We start from the raw sequence: 18684 nt of genomic DNA on the forward strand, positions 1-18684 counted from the left end.
TTTTAGAAACACTGTAAATTAATTAATTTGTTTTAACAGAAATTGTGGTAACCTGAATAACATTCAAAGAAAAGCAGTACATACCATCTTAATAAAGTTATTTAAAACCATGGATGTTTACTTTATTGTTAAATTAACTTTTTCGTTACAACTTCAGCCAAGTTAAATTGAGTAGATCAATAGGTAGTGTTTTAGTCCAAAATATATGTAATAACCGCTGCCTATTTTACCGTTTAACGCTATGCGAAACCTCATAAATATTTGAAATAGTCACTGGGTATGACTTTTCAAGTTCTTACAAAATTTTCTTTTTCCACTAAATTACGAAGTTTTAATGTGTGTTTCATTTCTAGCCATCCGACAATTGACCAAATCTTCAATGCTGTGGGTCGTGACCTCTATGGGATTTCAGAATCTCTCCGGTGGATTATCTTACGCCATACGTCGATATATTCTCGACGCTATAGATGACCTCAAATACGATAGTGTATTTGCGGTACGGATTTGGTCTGACCAGCGCAGGGGGACCTGCCCATCAACAACATCTAATTTCATTTAATTCCAATCCTCAATTAACTCTACTTCACTTTTTAAGCAACAGATATGGCGGGCATTGGCCTTTGGTACAAAACATTTTGATTTGGGCTCTTTTCTTTGCGTATTCAATAAATAAAAAATAAAAATTGATATTGACAGTTGACGTTTTAATTAGTGTCACAGTCTTCAGTCAGTGTTGCATTTCACTTCTTCCTATTGTGATTTTGCTGATAGGGTATCAATAAATTTCGCCGTTTCCAAGTGAAAACATAATTAATGTGAAATTTTTTAAAAGCTTTGTCTACACTACAATTAAAAATATCATATTCATACTAAAAGTTCGTTGAAAACCGCCAAAATTACGTCCAAAATGCAAAGCGTAAGTGCTCCGCGGGAGCCCACGCAACCAGTTTTAAGCACAACTTCAACTATATTAAACATGAGGGAAAAGGAGAAATACATAGAGGAATTCGACTTTCCCTTCTGCGACGAGTCTTCCAAATACGAAAAAGTAGCTAAAATCGGACAAGGAACATTCGGTGAAGTGTTCAAAGCGCGCGCGAGAAACAGTAGCAAAAAGTTTGTTGCCATGAAAAAAGTCTTAATGGACAATGAAAAAGAGGGTTTCCCGATCACGGCCCTGCGGGAAATAAAGATCTTGCAGCTCTTAAAACACGAAAACGTTGTAAACTTGATAGAAATATGCCGCACGAAGGCTACGGTTCACAATAAATACCGTTCCACTTTCTATTTGGTGTTCGACTTCTGCGAACACGATCTAGCTGGCCTGCTATCGAACGTGAATGTTAAGTTCAGTCTCGGCGAAATAAAAAAAGTCATGCAACAATTACTGAACGGACTTTATTACATACACAGCAACAAAATACTCCACAGAGACATGAAGGCTGCCAATGTACTAATAACAAAGAATGGAACATTAAAACTGGCTGACTTTGGACTTGCTCGAGCATTCAGCGTCGCAAAGTCTGGACAAGCCAATAAATATACTAATCGTGTTGTTACTTTGTGGTATAGGCCTCCAGAATTGCTGTTAGGTGAGTTTTTAAAACATATTATTTATTAATGAACAGTGTTTTTTTATGTAAACCATAATTTCTGGTAATAAGACAAATTGAGCTTGGATGAGTGGGCACCATTATTCTACTAACTCCTGTTGCTAAGTAGTAAGGCCTTGAAGTAAGCTCCCCTCCATGATGTTTCCCGAGAGCCTGTCTGTCGTCATGTCTTTCTTCAAACGAGGCTTGTGGAGAGTACTTCACGGTAGGCAACGGCTTGGCTTTGCTCCTAGTATTGCTGACGTTCATAAGCTACAACCACTCACCATCAGATGAGCCTTCTGCTCATCTGCCTACAAGAACATTTTTTTTTTTATCTAAAGCATCGAAGCAGTCATACATTTTAGTTTAAAGGAGACAAGTGTTATGTTATCTTTCATAGTGGGAGTGATTTTGAATAACTTATAACTAACATTTAATAACATGTAATAGTGAGTTGTCTTTGTCTGCTCATTTAGAAAAATATATGAAAAATGAGCTGTGGTGTGTTGTATCAGCTTTAACATGCCTTATTTAATTAAAGGTGACCGTAACTACGGTCCACCAGTGGACATGTGGGGAGCCGGATGTATCATGGCTGAAATGTGGACTCGCTCCCCGATCATGCAGGTTTGAAACTTTTCAAAGATACCGACCTGATTAAAACTACTTTTACAGTTTAATCTAGTTTTTTTTGCAAATCTAGTCAAAGGAAATAGATGCAGGGCCCTTGCTTAAAAATGCAGTAATAAGTTTTTGTGTTATCTAGTCAAAAATCACTGCTCTTGTAATGGGAAAGCATAAAATACCAAACCCTCTATTGAGTTTATTCAATAATAAACTTGCAATTTTATAATGATCACAAATTATATGCCATAAACCCCAAATTTAATGGAGTATTATTGGATAGACTTATTGGTTCAATGATGTTCATAGATAAAGGTTTACAATGAGTCACAAAATCTACGAATTATTTCTTTTCAAATTGATAAATTTTATTGTAATTGTATATTCTGTAGATATTTATGTTATTATTTTTAGAATATGTATAGAATAGTTTTAGAAATGACAGACTAAGAGGCTGAGGCTCCAGAAAGACAGACGATACACCACAGATCAGCAGTTAAAAAAAAAATTCTTGTCTACCATGGATCTTTGATTAGAAATGTAATATTTCAGGGTCCGACAGAACAGCAGCAGCTGATATTAATATCGCAGCTGTGCGGTTCCTGTACACCTGATGTCTGGCCCGGAGTGGAGAACTTGGATCTTTACAACAAAATGGAGTTGCCAAAGGGTCAAAAGAGGAAAGTCAAGGTGAATATGGAATTTAATCATTGAGATTTTTATATCTATTGGCTTAGTAAGACTGTTTGGTCAGAATCAGGGTACCTATGTACTCAATTGCAGTGTGGAAATAAGACATAATCATTTTTGAAAAAAAAAAAAGTTTTTTTTTTATCTTTGGCCGATAACACACATTCCAAGATGATATTTAAGGTCAAGGCTCAACACACTGCCTCATAAGTCAACATTTCATAGTTCATTACATATTTTCTTACAAAAACAATAAGTATTTTTGCCTACTGTCAACTAGTTATTTTATTTCTGTATCACCGTAGCCACCAAAAGCATTGTCAGCCATTATATAATTGTTATATCGGAATATAGGAGCAAAGAAACGAACATACATAATAACAGCCGGTTTATTATTGCACTGCACACTGCATAACACACACTGCAATAATACTATTGAGACTCAGATCTCATATCTCATGATGGGCGTCGAGAACATTTTGATGTTTGGTCCAGTGGGCATTTAACAATATGTGTACTTATTTTCCCATCTATGCCGCTCTCTCTTCACTGCATACTGTATATATTCATTCCAGCATCTCTTATATACTAATTAAGATTTGTATATAAACACAGGAAAGACTGAAACCATATGTGAAGGATCCCTACGGCTGTGACTTATTGGACAAACTGCTGCAGTTAGATCCTGCCAAGCGGTATGTATAATAGTTTACTTCCAGCTTACAATTTCTACAAGGAATTTATTCTATTAATGTTAATTGTTGATAGACAAGAAACTGGTTTTACCGGTGAAAGGACCTCTTGTGAGTCCGCACGGGTAGGTACCACCATCCTGCCTATTTCTGTCGTGAAGCAGTAATGCGTTTTGGTTTGAAGGGTGGGACAGCCGTTGTAACTATACTGAGACCTTAGAACTTATATCTTAAGGTGGGTGGTGCATTTACGTTGTAGATGTCTATTGGCTCCAGTAAGCACTTAAGACCAGGTGGGCTGTGAGTTCGTTCAGCCGTCTAAGTAATAAAAAAACAAAACAAAAATGGGATGGTATATTCGCTTGTATCAAATGATTCCGCATATTAACTCAATCTATTCTATATCTATATATATAAATGAATTGCTGTTCGTTAGTCTCGCTAAAACTCGAGAACGGCTTGACCGATTTGGCTAATTTTGGTCTTGAATTATTCGTGGAAGTCCAGAGAAGGTTTAAAAGGTAAATAAATATGAAAATGCTCGGAATTAAATAAAAATAACAAATTTGTTTTTTTCTTTGATGCGTCCCCCGTCGGACGGATTCATTTTGTTTAAGTTTATTTTATACAAAAGTTTAGGTCTTTTAATTATAGATTGAGGCACTACAAAGTCTGCCGGGTCAGCTAGTTTTTAATATTAATCATCTTTGCAAAAATTTTTTTTTCCGTTCACGTTATCTGTCTTTACATTAAGATAAAATTATGTATTAATTTTGTTAATAGTAATCAAAATATAGGTAAACTAAAAAAAAAAAACGACTACCCTCTTTTGAGAAAAATGCTGGTGATACTAAATGTTTACGTATATTAACTCAATTTCGAATATTTTAGGAAATTGTGCACTTTTAATGCGAAGACGGTATATACCTTGTCAGGTCATAAGTATTGTCACACAGTAAAAACTTTTCTTTTAGAATGCTGGCCACAAAAAAGTTTATTGAATTCGAATTTCGAATTGTTCATGAAAATAAAAATGTATACTTTTAGAATTTTACTCATTGTTAAATATGGAGTGGACGCCTAAAGAAGACCGTGTTGCAGTTATTGCGTTGCATCGTTGCGGTTACGCGCCAATTCAAATTTTTAACATACTGAAAAATTTGAATATAACCAAAAGATTCGTTTATCGTACCATCAAACGATATAATGAAGACTCTAGTGTAGATGACAGGTCAAGAAGTGGTCGCCCTCGGTCTGTTAGGAATCCAGCAGTGATAAAAGCTGTGAAGGCGTGAATTCAAAGAAATCCCAAACGTAAGCAGAAACTGTTGGCCCTTCAGATGGGGTTAAGCAGAACCACGGTGAAAAGGGTGTTAAATGAAGACTTAGGGCTTCGGGCATATCGAAGAAAAACAGGACATCGTTTGAATGCTCGTCTAATGGACCTGAGACTGAAGAGATGCCGCGCTTTGTTGAAACGGTACGCGGGAAAAAAATATCGGGAATTCTTTTTTCGGATGAAAAATTTTTTACCGTAGAAGAGAGCTACAACAAACAAAATGATAAGGTGTACGCACACAGTAGTGAAGAAGCGAGCAACCGTATTCCGCATGTCCAACGAGGTCATTTTCCATCCTCGCTCATGGTATGGTTGGGAGTTTCTTATTGGGGCTTAACAGAGGTACATTTTTGTGCGAAAGGTGTAAAAACGAATGCAGTTGTGTATCAAAATACAGTCCTGACGAACCCTGTGGAACCTGTTTCTCATACCATGTTCAATAACAGGCACTGGGTATTCCAACAAGATTCGGCGCCAGCTCATAGAGCGAAGAGCACACAAGACTGGCTGGCGGCGCGTGAAATCGACTTCATCCGGCACGAAGACTGGCCCTCCTCCAGTCCAGATTTGAATCCGTTAGATTACAAGATATGGCAACACTTGGAGGAAAAGGCGTGCTCAAAGCCTCATCCCAATTTGGAGTCACTCAAGACATCCTTGATTAAGGCAGCCGCCGATATTGACATGGACCTCGTTCGTGCTGCGATAGACGACTGGCCGCGCAGATTGAAGGCCTGTATTCAAAATCACGGAGGTCATTTTGAATAAACTTTAGTGTCATAAGAATCTATGTTTTGTTAAGTTAATTTTGGTATATGAATGGTTACATAATGAATAAACTTGTTTCAATTATTTTACATTAAACATGTGACAGAATTTATGACCTGACTAGGTATAATGTTTGTTGTCGGGCTAAGCTCTTGTTGTTTGGTTGCAGCTATGACGCGGACACGGCCCTTAACCACGACTTCTTCTGGACGGACCCCATGCCGTGCGACCTCGGCAACATGCTCGCGCAGCACACGCAGAGCATGTTCGAGTACCTGGCGCCCCCGCGGCGCCCCGCCCACCTGCGCCACCACCACCACGCCGCGCCGCCCGCCAAGCCGCCCCTCGACTCCGGCTACCAGGACCGCGTGTTCTGAGCCGCGACCACTTGCCGCCGCCAGCGACACCGGCACAAGCACGACCAGACGCCACCAGAGCCTCGGTGAGGATGTAAAGGCGCTTTATGACTCTGATGTTGGGAGTTGAGGTCGTTGGGTTTGGTGTTGGGAGACACGTGGCGAGTAGAAAACATATTGAGGGGTAAAAGGTTATTTAGTTTAAGCGACTCGTCAAGTTTGAGCCCCGTGAGCTCACCTACTAGTTAAGGTTACGCTGATATAGCCTATCAAGGCTATCAGCTTAGGTAGGAAAATTTTTTTTTACCAACATTTATCTTTGTAATTTTACTGGTTTACTTTGTACCGGTGGTCGTCTTGTGAGTCCGCGCGGGTAGGTACCACCGCCCTGCCTATTTCTGCCGTGAAGCAGTAATGCGTTTCGGTTTGAAGGGCGGGGCAGCCGTTGTAACTATACTGAGACCTTAGAACTCGTGTCTCGAGGTCGATGGCGGCATTTACGTTGTAGCTGTCTATGGGCTCCAGTAACAACTTAACAATCCATATAATTGCGTGAAAGAGTAACAAGCAAACATACATTCTTACAAACTTTCGCGTTTATTAATGGGATAGGATTAGTATTAACAGTTCGATATTTTTAATTGAACTTCAATTATGTTTACTGCATTCAAATAGTTGAAGAAGCTTTTTTTAATATTTTATCCTTTAAATGACTGGTGAAGTTGCAAAAATGTTGCTTAAACCAAATAATCTTTCACCCCATGATTTCAAATTACTTTAAAATAATATGCACATAATATGTGAATACCTCTGACTATTTAGGAGCCAATGTTTCAAGCGGACTGCTATTTGAGGTTAATTATGTTATTATGTTCAATGGAAATTATTTTGTACAAGATAAAAGGGATTGTTCTTGAAGTCGGAATATATTAACTTATAAGAAATCCTTTGCCATTGATAGTAGAAAAACACCAACAACGATTTCTCTTCATCTGGGTTATGGACTCTGGAACGCGAGGAGTGAAGTTGTGTGTTTTTTTTATTTTGTCTATTTAGTGTTTCTTCAGATTTAAATGTGAAATAATGGTGGTCTATTAACTGTTTAATATCTGTGAAAGTGCACAAATGTGGGAAAATGAAACAAATCCGCTGGATGTAGCTTCTCAGATCCTCCAAAAAGTCCACTGAAACTCTTAGTAAATAACTACTATTTTACTGAGATTATATTTCATCCCATATCATCTGATCTCATTTCATCTAATTTATGCCAACTTCATATTATCATTTTTCATTTAAAAAAAAGAATATAAAAGATGAGGCTGTATGATACCTTTGCCTATTCGGTTGGAAAAACAGAACTACTATTACTATCCGGGTTATGACAGGGTCGAATTAAGCTTCCTGATTAAATAAAATAACACGAGATGGGTGGGTGAGCTCACGACCCACTTGTTGGTAAGTGTCACGAGTCGCCCTCCACTCACGAACGTTTGCATACAGCTTGTCCGAATATTGTAACTAACAAACGTCTGTATATTTATATTACTGGTGGTAGGACCTCTTGTGAATCCGTACGGGTAGGTACCACCACCCTGCCTAGTTCTGGTTTGAAGGGATGGGCAGCCGTTGTAATTATACTGAGACCTTAGAACTCATATCTCAAGGTGGGTGGCGCATTTACGTTGTAGATGTCTATGGGCTCCAGTGACCACTTAACATCAGGTGGGCTGTGAGCTCGTCCATCCACCTTAAGCAATAAAAAAATAAAAAATTTAAATCCGGTGATGTTTGTTGGTTGTAAAACCAAACACAAAAAGTATAGAAGTGTACGGTACATAATATTACGTTGTTTAATGTCGGCGAAACAGGGACATAGATTAGTTTTTATTAATAACAATTACGTGTAGATCATGTCCCTTTTTTTTAATTGCCCTAGTAGGCAGACGAGCGTACCGCTAACTTGATGGTGGGTGATTACCGTCGCCCATGGACTACAGCAATGTCAGGGGCAGAGCCAAGCCGCTGCCTACCGTTAAATTTACCATTAAAATACCGTTATCTGTGTAACCTTGATTCGTTCGAGTGAAGTGTTTTGGTGGCCACGTAACTGCGGTGTTTTAAGTTATTGGATAGCTTTTATCGCGGGCTTTGAGCGCGGCGACCGAATCAAGAAATTCCGTAACGAAAATAAAACCTAACACCCCCACTCCGCCTACCATGTAGCTCGCGTTCAACACATTCACACGTTGCGCTTGTGTAGTGTTTGTGAATAAGCGCGTGCATCATGAAAAGTTTGCCCATCTCTCTCTCGCGCGGTCGAGCTTACGAGTGTGAAGGGGAAGGTTAATGTTTTGCTTTTGTTAATGTTTATAAATATGGCGTGGTCTTATTTTATTATTATTGTTTTAATATTAAATTATTATTGTCTATTTATAATTGCATAAGTTGATAAAAAATGTTATGCAATAGTTTTACCGCGGCAGTCCCCGAGTGCCACACGTGTTTTTTTTTTTAATAAAAGAAAACCGACTTCCACAAAACAAAAAGAGATCACTAATATTGTTGAACTCAATTAGATATGTATTATTAAGGATAACTCGGTAACAATAGGTGCAGGCCCGCACTAAATGCATCAACTTTTCAAATAAAATCATCATTGATACTTCACTGGCTACCTTAACACATACATATTGATGTAGGGATTTGGAAATGCTTAACATGCAATGACTCCATAGACCGTTGAAAGATCAGGGATGCCACATGGTCAAATATTGTAATGTGTAATTGTAAATAGTAAATATGTAATAAGAGAACGACCATGTATTGTGGGAACTGATGTTTAGTCGCAGTGACTGGTTAAGTGAATACTCATTGTTGCTCAGATATGCTCACGAGTACACACTGCTGTGCTAGCATCAGTGGCTTTAATGTAAGGCTATGTATATAAAGTTGTATATTATATTAAAAATGTTGTAAATTATCAGATGTTTTATTTCTATGAACCGGAAATGGATAAAAATCGAAGGTCAGGCTCAGTGGAGTAAATTGTGAGGCCTGTGTCTCGCTGGGGACGGTGAGGGCGGCACAGAGCCCTATTAAGATATTTGACCAGATCAGCTCACCTGGTATTAATGGTAATATTAATTAATATTAATTAGGCTCATGGGCATCACAGCACTAATGTTATAATACTATCTTGAAACAGCCCGCATTTGAGACCCTGAAACTCCTTCCACCTGTACTAATCGATGGGATACGTTAATTGCCTTGAGGTCTGGACGCTCGACCCTTGCCTCACTCCCTCACATCGTCACCGAGTCTGGGCAATGTTTTTTTTTATTGCTTATATGGGTGAACGAGCTCACAGCCCATCTGGTATTAAGTTTTTACTGGAGCCCATAGACATCTACAACGTAAAGCGCCACCCACCTTGAGATATAAGTTCTAAGGTTTCAGTATAGTTACAACGGCTGCCCCACCCTTTAAAACTCATTACTGTTTTTTTTTATTGCCCTTGTAGGCAGACTATCATACGGCCCACCTGATGGTGAGTGGTTACCGTCGCCCATGGACTTCAGCAATGCCAGGGCCAGAGCCAAGCCGCTGCTTCACGGCAGGGTGGTGGTAACTACCCGCGCGGACTCACAAGACGTCCTACCATCGGTAAAGTATATCAGTGAAACCCTCTCATCGCCACAAAACGTTTATTTCGGTTGGCAGTCGTCATCTGTATCGCTGGGCGGGTGTCTACGGCTGCGATGTCTGTTCAGATCAGACCAGCGATCCGTGGAGTAAGTGCACTCCAAACACGAGTACCTCCGCTTCTTCCTACCCTCGTTTTCGTCGAGATCCAGTACCTTGGTTTTGGAGTGGCTCTTCATGTGGTAGATGAGGCTCATGTGGTGCTTCGCCTTGAAGTCGCACAGGTGGCACTTGAACTTTTTGTCGGCTGCGTGCTTGCGGGAGTGTCGCTCCAGCTGCGGCCTGGAGGCGGTGGTGTAGCCGCACGTGTGGCACACGTGCAGGACGGTCTGGTGCGCGCGCACGTGCCGCCGGTAGTCCAGCTCGTCGGCGGCGCTGTACTTGCACTGCAGACAGTAGTTTCGGTAGACGCCCCAGAAGATGCGCGCCAGGTTATCGGGGCTGCCGGGCCGCGCCAGCCGAACCAGGGGGACGTCGTCCTCGTCCGTCTCCGAGGAGAGCTCGACGGTGTCGATCTTCGGCTCCTGGATGATGACGTCGTCCTCGTCGCTCGACGTCAACAGACTGATCGGGTCCTCCTTGCTGCTGAACGCAAATATAAACCATTAGAAAAAAATAATCGCAAGGGTCAACCACTCCTCAGTGCAATGACGCAGCCTCACCCTGGGGGAACCGCCTTGGAATTGTTCAATTTACGTGCAGCGACATCTGTCGATAACAAACTAAACAGAAATAAAATAAACATGGCGCGTAACGGAAATAATTAAGATGGCGCGTAACCGAAAAACGTTACATACGTTTTTTCCTCCCTACGTCGATAAAGAAGTTTCACTTCAAAAATAACTAAATCAATCAATCGATCAATTTAAAAGAGTATTGTGAGTCCTGGTTTCGGTCGATGTACAATGAAATCGAGATTCCAATGGCATTTAATTTGATTCCTGTTCATCCAGAGGATACAGTCCAATAAACAAAAAAGACAGTCCGGCACCGTAGTCAGGACATGAACTCAGAGTGTCACAATGGTCAAATTAGTCGTGTGGTGGGTCTTCGTCACGAGGAGACCGACCCTGGACGATCTGGTGACGGAGCCCGGACTACACTACTGTTATATTGTGGACCTCTTGTGTTACTGGTGGTATGACCTCTTGTTCTTACTGGTGGTAGGAACTCTTGTGAGTCCGCGCGGGTAGGTACCACCACCCTGACTATTTCTGAGGTGAAGCAGTAATGCGTTTCGGTTTGAAGGGCGGGGCAGCCGTTGTAACTAAAGAGACCTTAGTACTTATATCTCAAGGTGGGTGGCGCATTTACGTTGTAGATGTCTATGGACTCCAGTAAACACTTAACACCAGGTGGGCTGTGAGCTCGTCCACCCAACTAAGCAATAAAAGTGTGAGTTCTGGTCAATGTACAATGAAATCGAGATTACAACGGCACTCAATTTGATGCCTGTTCATCCAGAAGATACAGTCCAACAAAGAAGAACGACAGTCGAGCTCGTCGCGTGGTGCGGGCCTCCGTCACGTGGGGACCGACCCTGGACGATCTGGTGACGGTACCCGGACCACACTACTATCATATTGCTCGCTGCATCAGTACTATAGACAGGGCACGTTTACCTGTTGGCGCAGTCGTCGTCGCGGTCCGGCAGCATGAGCGTGGCCGGGTCGAGCTCTACCTGCACGCTCTCCATCACCAGCAGACAGTCACTGCGCGCCGCGCCCTCTGCCAACACCAACACGCTCGCCCTCATCTACTGCACGCGGCTAGTCTATGTGTGTGTCTGTGCGTCCGGGGGCCGCCCCACGGGGGAGGGACACTGGGGGGTCCAGTATACAGTGCGTGCCCCCTAAGCGGTTCAGCTTTACCATTGTTTAACACTAATCATACCATTACTTACTGATATCTATTTCTACCATAGCGTGTAGATAACGGTAGCTCGACAAATATAACTTAAAATACACAAATAAAAATATAATTGCTGTAGATTAATTGTTAAGAAAAGTCATGGAGTCAAACTTAAAAAAGCCATAAGATGATATTATGTGCATTTTCAATGCAAAAGTTCAAAATTGGTCATTTGACCCGCTATGGTATGTTTAGTGTTAAGCCTGCTTGAGTAGGGACCATTATGACCCCTATGCCGGGAAACAGGCACGCGTGCCAATTTGAAGGGTGGGGCACACAATTGAAACTCCGGCCTCATGCCTCAAGGTCTGTGGGTACCTCGGGGAGTCCCCGCGACGCTACCATCAGCTCGGAGCCCTACCTTGTCCCACGGCTATCTCTATATACACCGGATCCTTTTCCTTAAGCTTGGCACTGTGTACCGGGACTTCTTGCACGTCGTCGGCGGGGTGGGGCGCGGGGTGCGCGGGGGGCGGCGGGCTGGCCAGGCGCCGCGGCTTCGATTTCACGATCTGGTAGTTGGTTAGCAACTCCTCAATGTCCTGTTTGTCGGGTTCGACGTGAGCTGTGCCTCTGTGGAACAAATTGTGGCTTTTGTGGATCAGTCCTGCCGAGGCCTCGTGGACTCCGCAATGATGGCTGACTTATTTTTAGTTCAACTGTCTTACTGTCTTAATGACTTCTACGATGAAGGAACAAAATCTATAAATATAAATAAAATTGGAGTGTCTGTTTGTAATATTGTAATAACCGTTTTTTACTGCATGCATATGAATTTATATACGGTACGTACACCAAAATAACATTTTTTACAATTTTTGTCTGTCCTTCTGTCTGTCTGTCTGTTTGTTGCGGCTAATCTCTGGAACAGCTGGACCGATTTTGATGGGACTTTCATCGATAGGTAGCTGATGATATAAGGAGTAACTTAGCTTACTTTTTTTAGACTAGCTTCGACCCGCGGCGTCACCCGCGGTACGACAATAACCGCGGATAACATCGCGGGACTCTGAAGCGAAGCGAGGGCGGATCGCTAGTTTTATAATAAAAAAATCGAACCCGCAAATGTTATAATTTGCGTCATAACTGGTGATAGGGCTCCTAACCCCGCTTCGGTATGTACCAATACTCTGCCTATCTCTGTTGTGAAGAAATCATGTATTTCGGCTTGATGATGATGCGGCAGCCGTTATACTCTAAAATTGAGACTTAGAGCTCATGTCCCTAATTAGTGGTGGTAATGACAATGTAAATAATAGGAATTGTACTTACATCTTCCTTCCATAATCATTGGTTGATCGGAGACTGACTTCACTTGCTGAATCAGTCCCGCTGTCAGCTGAGTCTGTGCTCACGCGGACGACGGGGGCTCCGGGACCCACAGGGCGGCCCCTCCGTGTACGGACACCAGTAGGCTTACCAGCACTCTCACTAGCCGGGGCACTTTTATTTGCTATTTTATTACTTATAACATTCTCGTCACTATTAATGTCCGTTTTGGAGTTAATTACGTTTTTACTGCACTCATCACTCGTGTTTACGGTAAACTTATCGACACTGTCACTAACACTGTTAACATTATTATCACTACTGTCAATTTCAGTATGTTTATCGGAATGTGTCTCACTGGTGCTCTCGACAACTCCATGAACCAGGGTCTCGTTTGTAATTTTGCTGTCAGCACAAACACTTGGCCCATTGGGGGTGTGACCGAGGACATCAGCTATGCCATTATTAACGCTTGCATCTAATTTGTTATTTTTATTTATTATCAATTTTTCACATATTTTGTCGATGTTTTTTTTTGTTTTTTTGTTGTTTTTATGTACCGTTTTAATTTTGTCATTTGTTATTACGCTCTTATTATCAATATTATTATTAGATTTCTCAGTTTTATCACTAATTGAGTTTTCTATTAAATCTTCTGTTCGTGTTTTGACGCTTGTCTGAAAAAATAAAGGAATTTATTGTAAAGCTACTTTGGTAAAATTTTTACAAGTGTGTTTTAAAATAAATTTTGTTTTGGTGTCTCGTTCTAGACTGCATACATATAACATATAATAAATTCTTGCTTTAAAAGGTTTCAATAGATAGTGTTGTTTTAAGTTTTATTATTGATGCACAAGAACCACACTCAACTCTACGTTAATTTTGCTATGGACTCAATCAATGAAGTTCAAATCAGGCACTTTCAATTACTGCAATTACTCCGATTATCTACTGGTAGCCTGCAGGAGTGGGCACTGGACACATCAGGATTCTGATACCCTCGCCTTTGAGACATGAGGTCGACTTTGTCTCAATACTTGGTAAGGTCAAGTCAGGAGGTGTTGACTGTCGACCTGAGTTCGATCTGAGCCGGACCTGTCGTCTAAAGGCTGGACATACTCACATCTTTTATAAATAACGTTGGCACCACCTTCCTTTTGAGCCTGACCTTCCCTCTGATGTACTCGTAGTCCGTTTTGGCGAAGTGTTTGCTGCACAGTCCCGATTCCAGGGTTATCTTGCAGGACGGCGCTATGACCTTGAGCCATCGCTGGCGGAGGAGACGACTCGTCGGGAAACTGAAAGGATATAATAGTCTTTAGATTGATTAGGACCACGATATTTGTATCCCACAGACTTTACCACTTAGATACGTGGACCAGCGGCTACCTGGTGTAAAGTGGTGGTAGGACCACTTGCGAGTCCGCCCGAATAAGTACCACCGCCCCGCCTATTTCTGCCGTGAAGCAGTAATGCGTTTCGGTTTGAGGGGTGGGGCAGCCGTTGTAACTATACTTGAGACCTTAGAACTTATATCTCAAGGTGGGTGGCGCATTTACGTTGTAGATGTCTATGGGCTCTAGTAACCACTTAACACCAGGTGGGCTGTGGGATCTTTCACCCATCTAAGCAAAAAAAAAGTGTTTACTGGAGCCCATAGACATCTACAACGGAAATGCCACCACTCACCTTGAGTCAAGTTTTAGTTTTCAGTACAAAGGCTGCCCCCTATTACTGCTTCATGGCAGAAATAGGCAGGGTGGTGGTACCTACCCGCGCGGACTCACAAGACGCCCTGCCACCAGTAATTACGCAAATTATAATTTATGCGGTCTTGATTTTAATTGCACGATGTTATTCCTTCACCGTGGAAGTCAATCGTGAACATTCGTTAAGTACGTGTTTCATTAGGAAAATTGGTACCCGCCTGCGGGATTCGAAAACCGTTGCGTTTTAATGAATGAATTTCACATGTCGGCTTAGTTTACAATGACGAACAGATCTGGATCGACATCCTGGACTGGCTCCATATGAAGGAACTCTACAGCAGCATTACGGTAGTCGATTATAATATTTACCCTGACATGGCTGAGGGCGAGTCTGGTCTTGATTGAGGAAGCCCCTCAATGGTCAACAGCACAGACATGAGACGTACATATTATGTAGACATATACAATTATGGTCTCTATAGTTCTCGTCGAACCCGTCGCTTGCGATGAAGGGCTCGACGAGTAAATTAACCCTCAGACACAGCCCACTGAGTTTCTCGCCCAATCTTCTCAGTGGGTCGCGTTTCCGATCCGGGGGTGTAGATTCTGTGAATCACGGCTCTTGCTAGGGTTCGTATTAGCAACGTCGTCAGGTTTGAGCCCCGTGAGCTCACCTACTAGTTAAGGTTACGCTGAAATAGCCTCTCAAGGCTATCAGCTTTGGTAGGAAAAAAGAAAAAAAGGACTCACTCGAAAAATATGATGTCCTGAGTAGATGTGACCCCGCAGCCGAGTACGCAGCACGTACGGAACATTGTCAGCGACCTGCCAGTTCACAAGACATTTAGTAGCCGAAATTGTCTAATATAATAATAAAATAAAATGATTAGATGGGCGGACGAGCTCACAGCCCACCTGGTGTTCAGTGGTTACTGGAGCCCATAGACATCTACAACGTAAATGCGCCACCCACCTTGAGATATAAGTTCTAAGATCTCAGTATAGTTACAACGGCTGCCCCGCCTTTACCGCTTACCCGTGCGGATCCACAAGAGGTCCTACCACTAGTAATACCAATCAATAATTGCAACCAATAATTAACAATTCTCACAATACATAATATTTTATTTTAATTATTTGCAAGAACTTCTCCTTGAGTGAAGACCTCCTCCAACGAAAACCAATGTTCCCTATTTTGGGCCACTTGTATCCAGTTTGGGCCCGATGTCCTTGCGATGTCATCCCACCTTGTGTGTGGTGTACCTCTGTCTCTTTCCCACTGGACCGCTCCAAAAAGTAGCTCTTTTGGTCCGTCTTTCATCTTGTAACCTCGCTACGTGGTCCGCCCAGTTCCATTTCAGTCTTTGTCTAATATTGGTCAAAGGACCTTAACAGCCAATCTCGACAATCCCGCTATTCATTTGGATTTACGAGGAACACCATTCCTTTATTTTCTGGACCGGGATCCCTACCGTCTTCGAGGTACTCGTGGCGAGCCTTGTCATGAGTTCTGTTTTTACAGTACAACAGCTGCCTAACTCATCAAACCGAAACGCGTTACTGCTTCACGGCAGAAATAAGTAAGGTGGTGGTACCTACCCATGCGGACTCACAAGACGTCCTACCATCACGATTGTTTAATTAATAAATCGTGATTGTTTTTTTACAAGAGTATTGACTAGACCAGCAGCTTCTCTCCTCCCGAGTATAGTAAAAGGCGACTTGGGATAACGTCGGAGAATGGGCAGCAACATTCTCTGGGTATTACTCCAGAATACTGGGATCACTTACTGGCATTACAGGTGGTAAGCCACAATGAAGGTATGCAGTCTGTTACTACCTATTAATTGGCAGTAGACAATCATACATTCTAGTTTGAAGGGTGTGCCTCATGTCTCAAGGAGAGTGTGCAGCATTCAAGTTACGATTTCTATGGGTTCAAGTGATGGCTTAATTGCGTTGGTCTATGTAATAAATTTAAAAATGTTGGAAGAATAAATTTGCTTTTTGTTTATTGCTTTCTACTTCTAACTACTAGTACATATATACTAGTAGATATATATTATAAAATGCTAAGGATATCAGAACAGTAAGTGATTTATTGAGTTTAAACAATAATTTTTATACAAGAGCTAAGAAAATAATATTCCTGTCTAAATTTATTGGATGTCATGTTTACAAACAAAATTGTGTGTGTTGTGTTAGTAAAATTGGAAGTGACCTTCAAGAGGTTCGGGATTTGTGGCTTGAATTCCAATTTTTAACAATAACAAACCGAACTAATAAACGGAAAGAAATACTAGGGCATAATCCACTGGTTTTGTTTTTATGGATTTTGTTCAATAAAAAAAATTAAATAAAACTGTCATGGCTTTATTTAATAAACATTACAAATTAAACATAAAGCTTAAATTGTATTTATTTTAATTTAAGAAATGCCGCCAAAATTACGGTAACAATCTATCCATTTAGATCCACAAAACATTCAAAAATGGAACCACTCCCGCGTACCTATTCTGTAAGCGCAGTAACTGAACGGTACAAAATCTATTCTCGACTCTAAAATCTCTATGCATAAGATCTATTTTCTATTAATCGCATCGGCGCAAAGGGACAACGATTTGCCAGAATACTCCCGTACAATAATTAATGCAACGCCAAACAAAATCAATAATTTTAACTACAAAACATTACAAAGTACAATAAATAGTTGTTTGTAAACATTAAAGCGTTGATTTTACGCGCGAAAACACGAAATACTAGCACAGTACTATACGATGCGTTATTTATGATTTACCTGTTTTTTCTCTCACGTTGTGGCCTTGCAAATTTGTAGAATACTACATGATCGCCCACTTTACATCGTTTAATACATAATATCAAATAAAATCCATTGTAAATGTGGAATTATGAATTATTACACGCGCACAGGGAAAAATATTTACTTGTGCTTTTTTTAGATTGACTTGACATTTCAATGAACAGTGCCGTGTTTATATCGCAGTGTTGGGCTTTCGAACGTCGAACTGCGTCTTGTTTTAGTCGATTTTTATTTATTTTGTTATCACCGGTGATGACCAATGCCCCTTCCCATATGTCAGGTTGAAAGTTTGACTATCTTTTAATTAATTGTGCGCTTTATTCATGTACACATTTTTATCAATTTAAATAAATGATTATTTCATTCTAAAAGTACTATTGTCGTGTCAATTTGGAGACTGCGAACACCACGCCCGCAGTTTATCCTACGGTTACGTAGATCTGTTTCGTGGGTTTACTTTTTAAGTAGGGTTTTCATTGATTACATAACAGTCAAAGGGAACAAAAACGGTACGAAATCTTTGTTAATACTGAATTTTTTTCATTATTATTTATCTATTTAGATTCGGTAAAATGTGCGTATAACATTTACGCAAAGAATAAATGTGCTGCCATCTATTGTTGAAGGTATATTAACATGTAACATGTTTATATAGTGTCAACATAATTTAACATGACTAAAATAAATTACTAAAAACATTAAAAGCTATTGGCTATATATATGGCTATATATATATTCTAACCTACTCGCTATCATAGCTCAATATCTACCAAATTTTGTAAATAACAATATGTCGGAGACGGTCATTGGTTTGGTAGCTAAACGAAACGCAGCACGATTCCCGAGAGATGGCAGCACGATTGCAGTATCGTCGGAACTCTGTTAGCTTCGTGCTACGACAGGGCCTAGCCGATGGATACGCGTTGATGCCATCACACTTACCAACCAGCCTTCTTGAAGAGCGGAGCCTCCGTCCTAAGAACTGTTCCGTATTCGATTTCGTTTGCTGGCGTCATGGCGTCAGGAGGGGATTTCTTAATTGTTCTAAGACAACAAGCGTGATTGGTGTACTCAATATTTCTCTTACCTCGATCACCCTATTCGTCCCTATGATGTCTGACGATGGTGTTAATAATTGTGGCTTCTCCGACATAATGTGTAGTGCCAATTGTTTGGACACATTAGACTTTAACGTTTAAGTTTAGATA

General features: G+C 41.0%; 2 protein-coding genes across 3 annotated transcripts; one reads left to right on the top strand and one right to left on the bottom strand.

Moving 5' to 3' along the window:
• Positions 1-907: 907 nt before the first annotated feature.
• Positions 908-6085, top strand: Cdk9 (cyclin dependent kinase 9). Its single transcript, NM_001173152.2, has 5 exons — positions 908-1592; positions 2137-2222; positions 2772-2909; positions 3525-3604; positions 5878-6085. Exons 1-5 carry the CDS (start codon positions 908-910, stop codon positions 6083-6085), a joined length of 1197 nt encoding a protein of 398 aa, NP_001166623.2.
• Positions 6086-9754: 3669 nt separating this feature from the next.
• Positions 9755-17685, bottom strand: LOC101745670 (uncharacterized). Of its 2 annotated transcripts, none has more exons than XM_004926289.3 (7): positions 17453-17685; positions 15406-15480; positions 14070-14244; positions 12950-13623; positions 12039-12250; positions 11389-11494; positions 9755-10348 (listed from the first exon to the last, which is right to left on the bottom strand). In XM_004926289.3, exons 2-7 carry the CDS (start codon positions 15468-15470, stop codon positions 9769-9771), a joined length of 1812 nt encoding a protein of 603 aa, XP_004926346.1. In that variant the 5' UTR covers positions 15471-15480; positions 17453-17685; the 3' UTR covers positions 9755-9768. The 2 variants fall into 2 exon arrangements, with proteins under 2 accessions (XP_004926346.1, XP_012545976.1); XM_012690522.3 differs by having other exon boundaries at positions 9755-10351.
• Between the last annotated feature and the right edge of the window lie 999 nt (positions 17686-18684).

Source organism: Bombyx mori, chromosome 24 (genome assembly GCF_030269925.1).
Source record: "Bombyx mori chromosome 24, ASM3026992v2".
Classification (NCBI taxonomy): Eukaryota; Metazoa; Arthropoda; class Insecta; order Lepidoptera; family Bombycidae; genus Bombyx; species Bombyx mori.

Coding starts and splice junctions, on each gene's coding strand:
- Cdk9 (NM_001173152.2), top strand. CDS start 908: ATGCAAAGCGTAAGTGCTCCGCGGGAGCCCACGCAACCAGTTTTAAGC. Junction 1,593..2,136: donor GCCTCCAGAATTGCTGTTAG/GTGAGTTTTTAA, acceptor ATTTAATTAAAG/GTGACCGTAACTACGGTCCA. Junction 2,910..3,524: donor GTCAAAAGAGGAAAGTCAAG/GTGAATATGGAA, acceptor ATATAAACACAG/GAAAGACTGAAACCATATGT.
- LOC101745670 (XM_012690522.3), bottom strand. CDS start 15,470: ATGTTCCGTACGTGCTGCGTACTCGGCTGCGGGGTCACATCTACTCAG. Junction 14,245..15,405: donor CAGGACATCATATTTTTCGA/GTGAGTCCTTTT, acceptor ATATCCTTTCAG/TTTCCCGACGAGTCGTCTCC. Junction 12,251..12,949: donor AATGATTATGGAAGGAAGAT/GTAAGTACAATT, acceptor TTTGTTCCACAG/AGGCACAGCTCACGTCGAAC.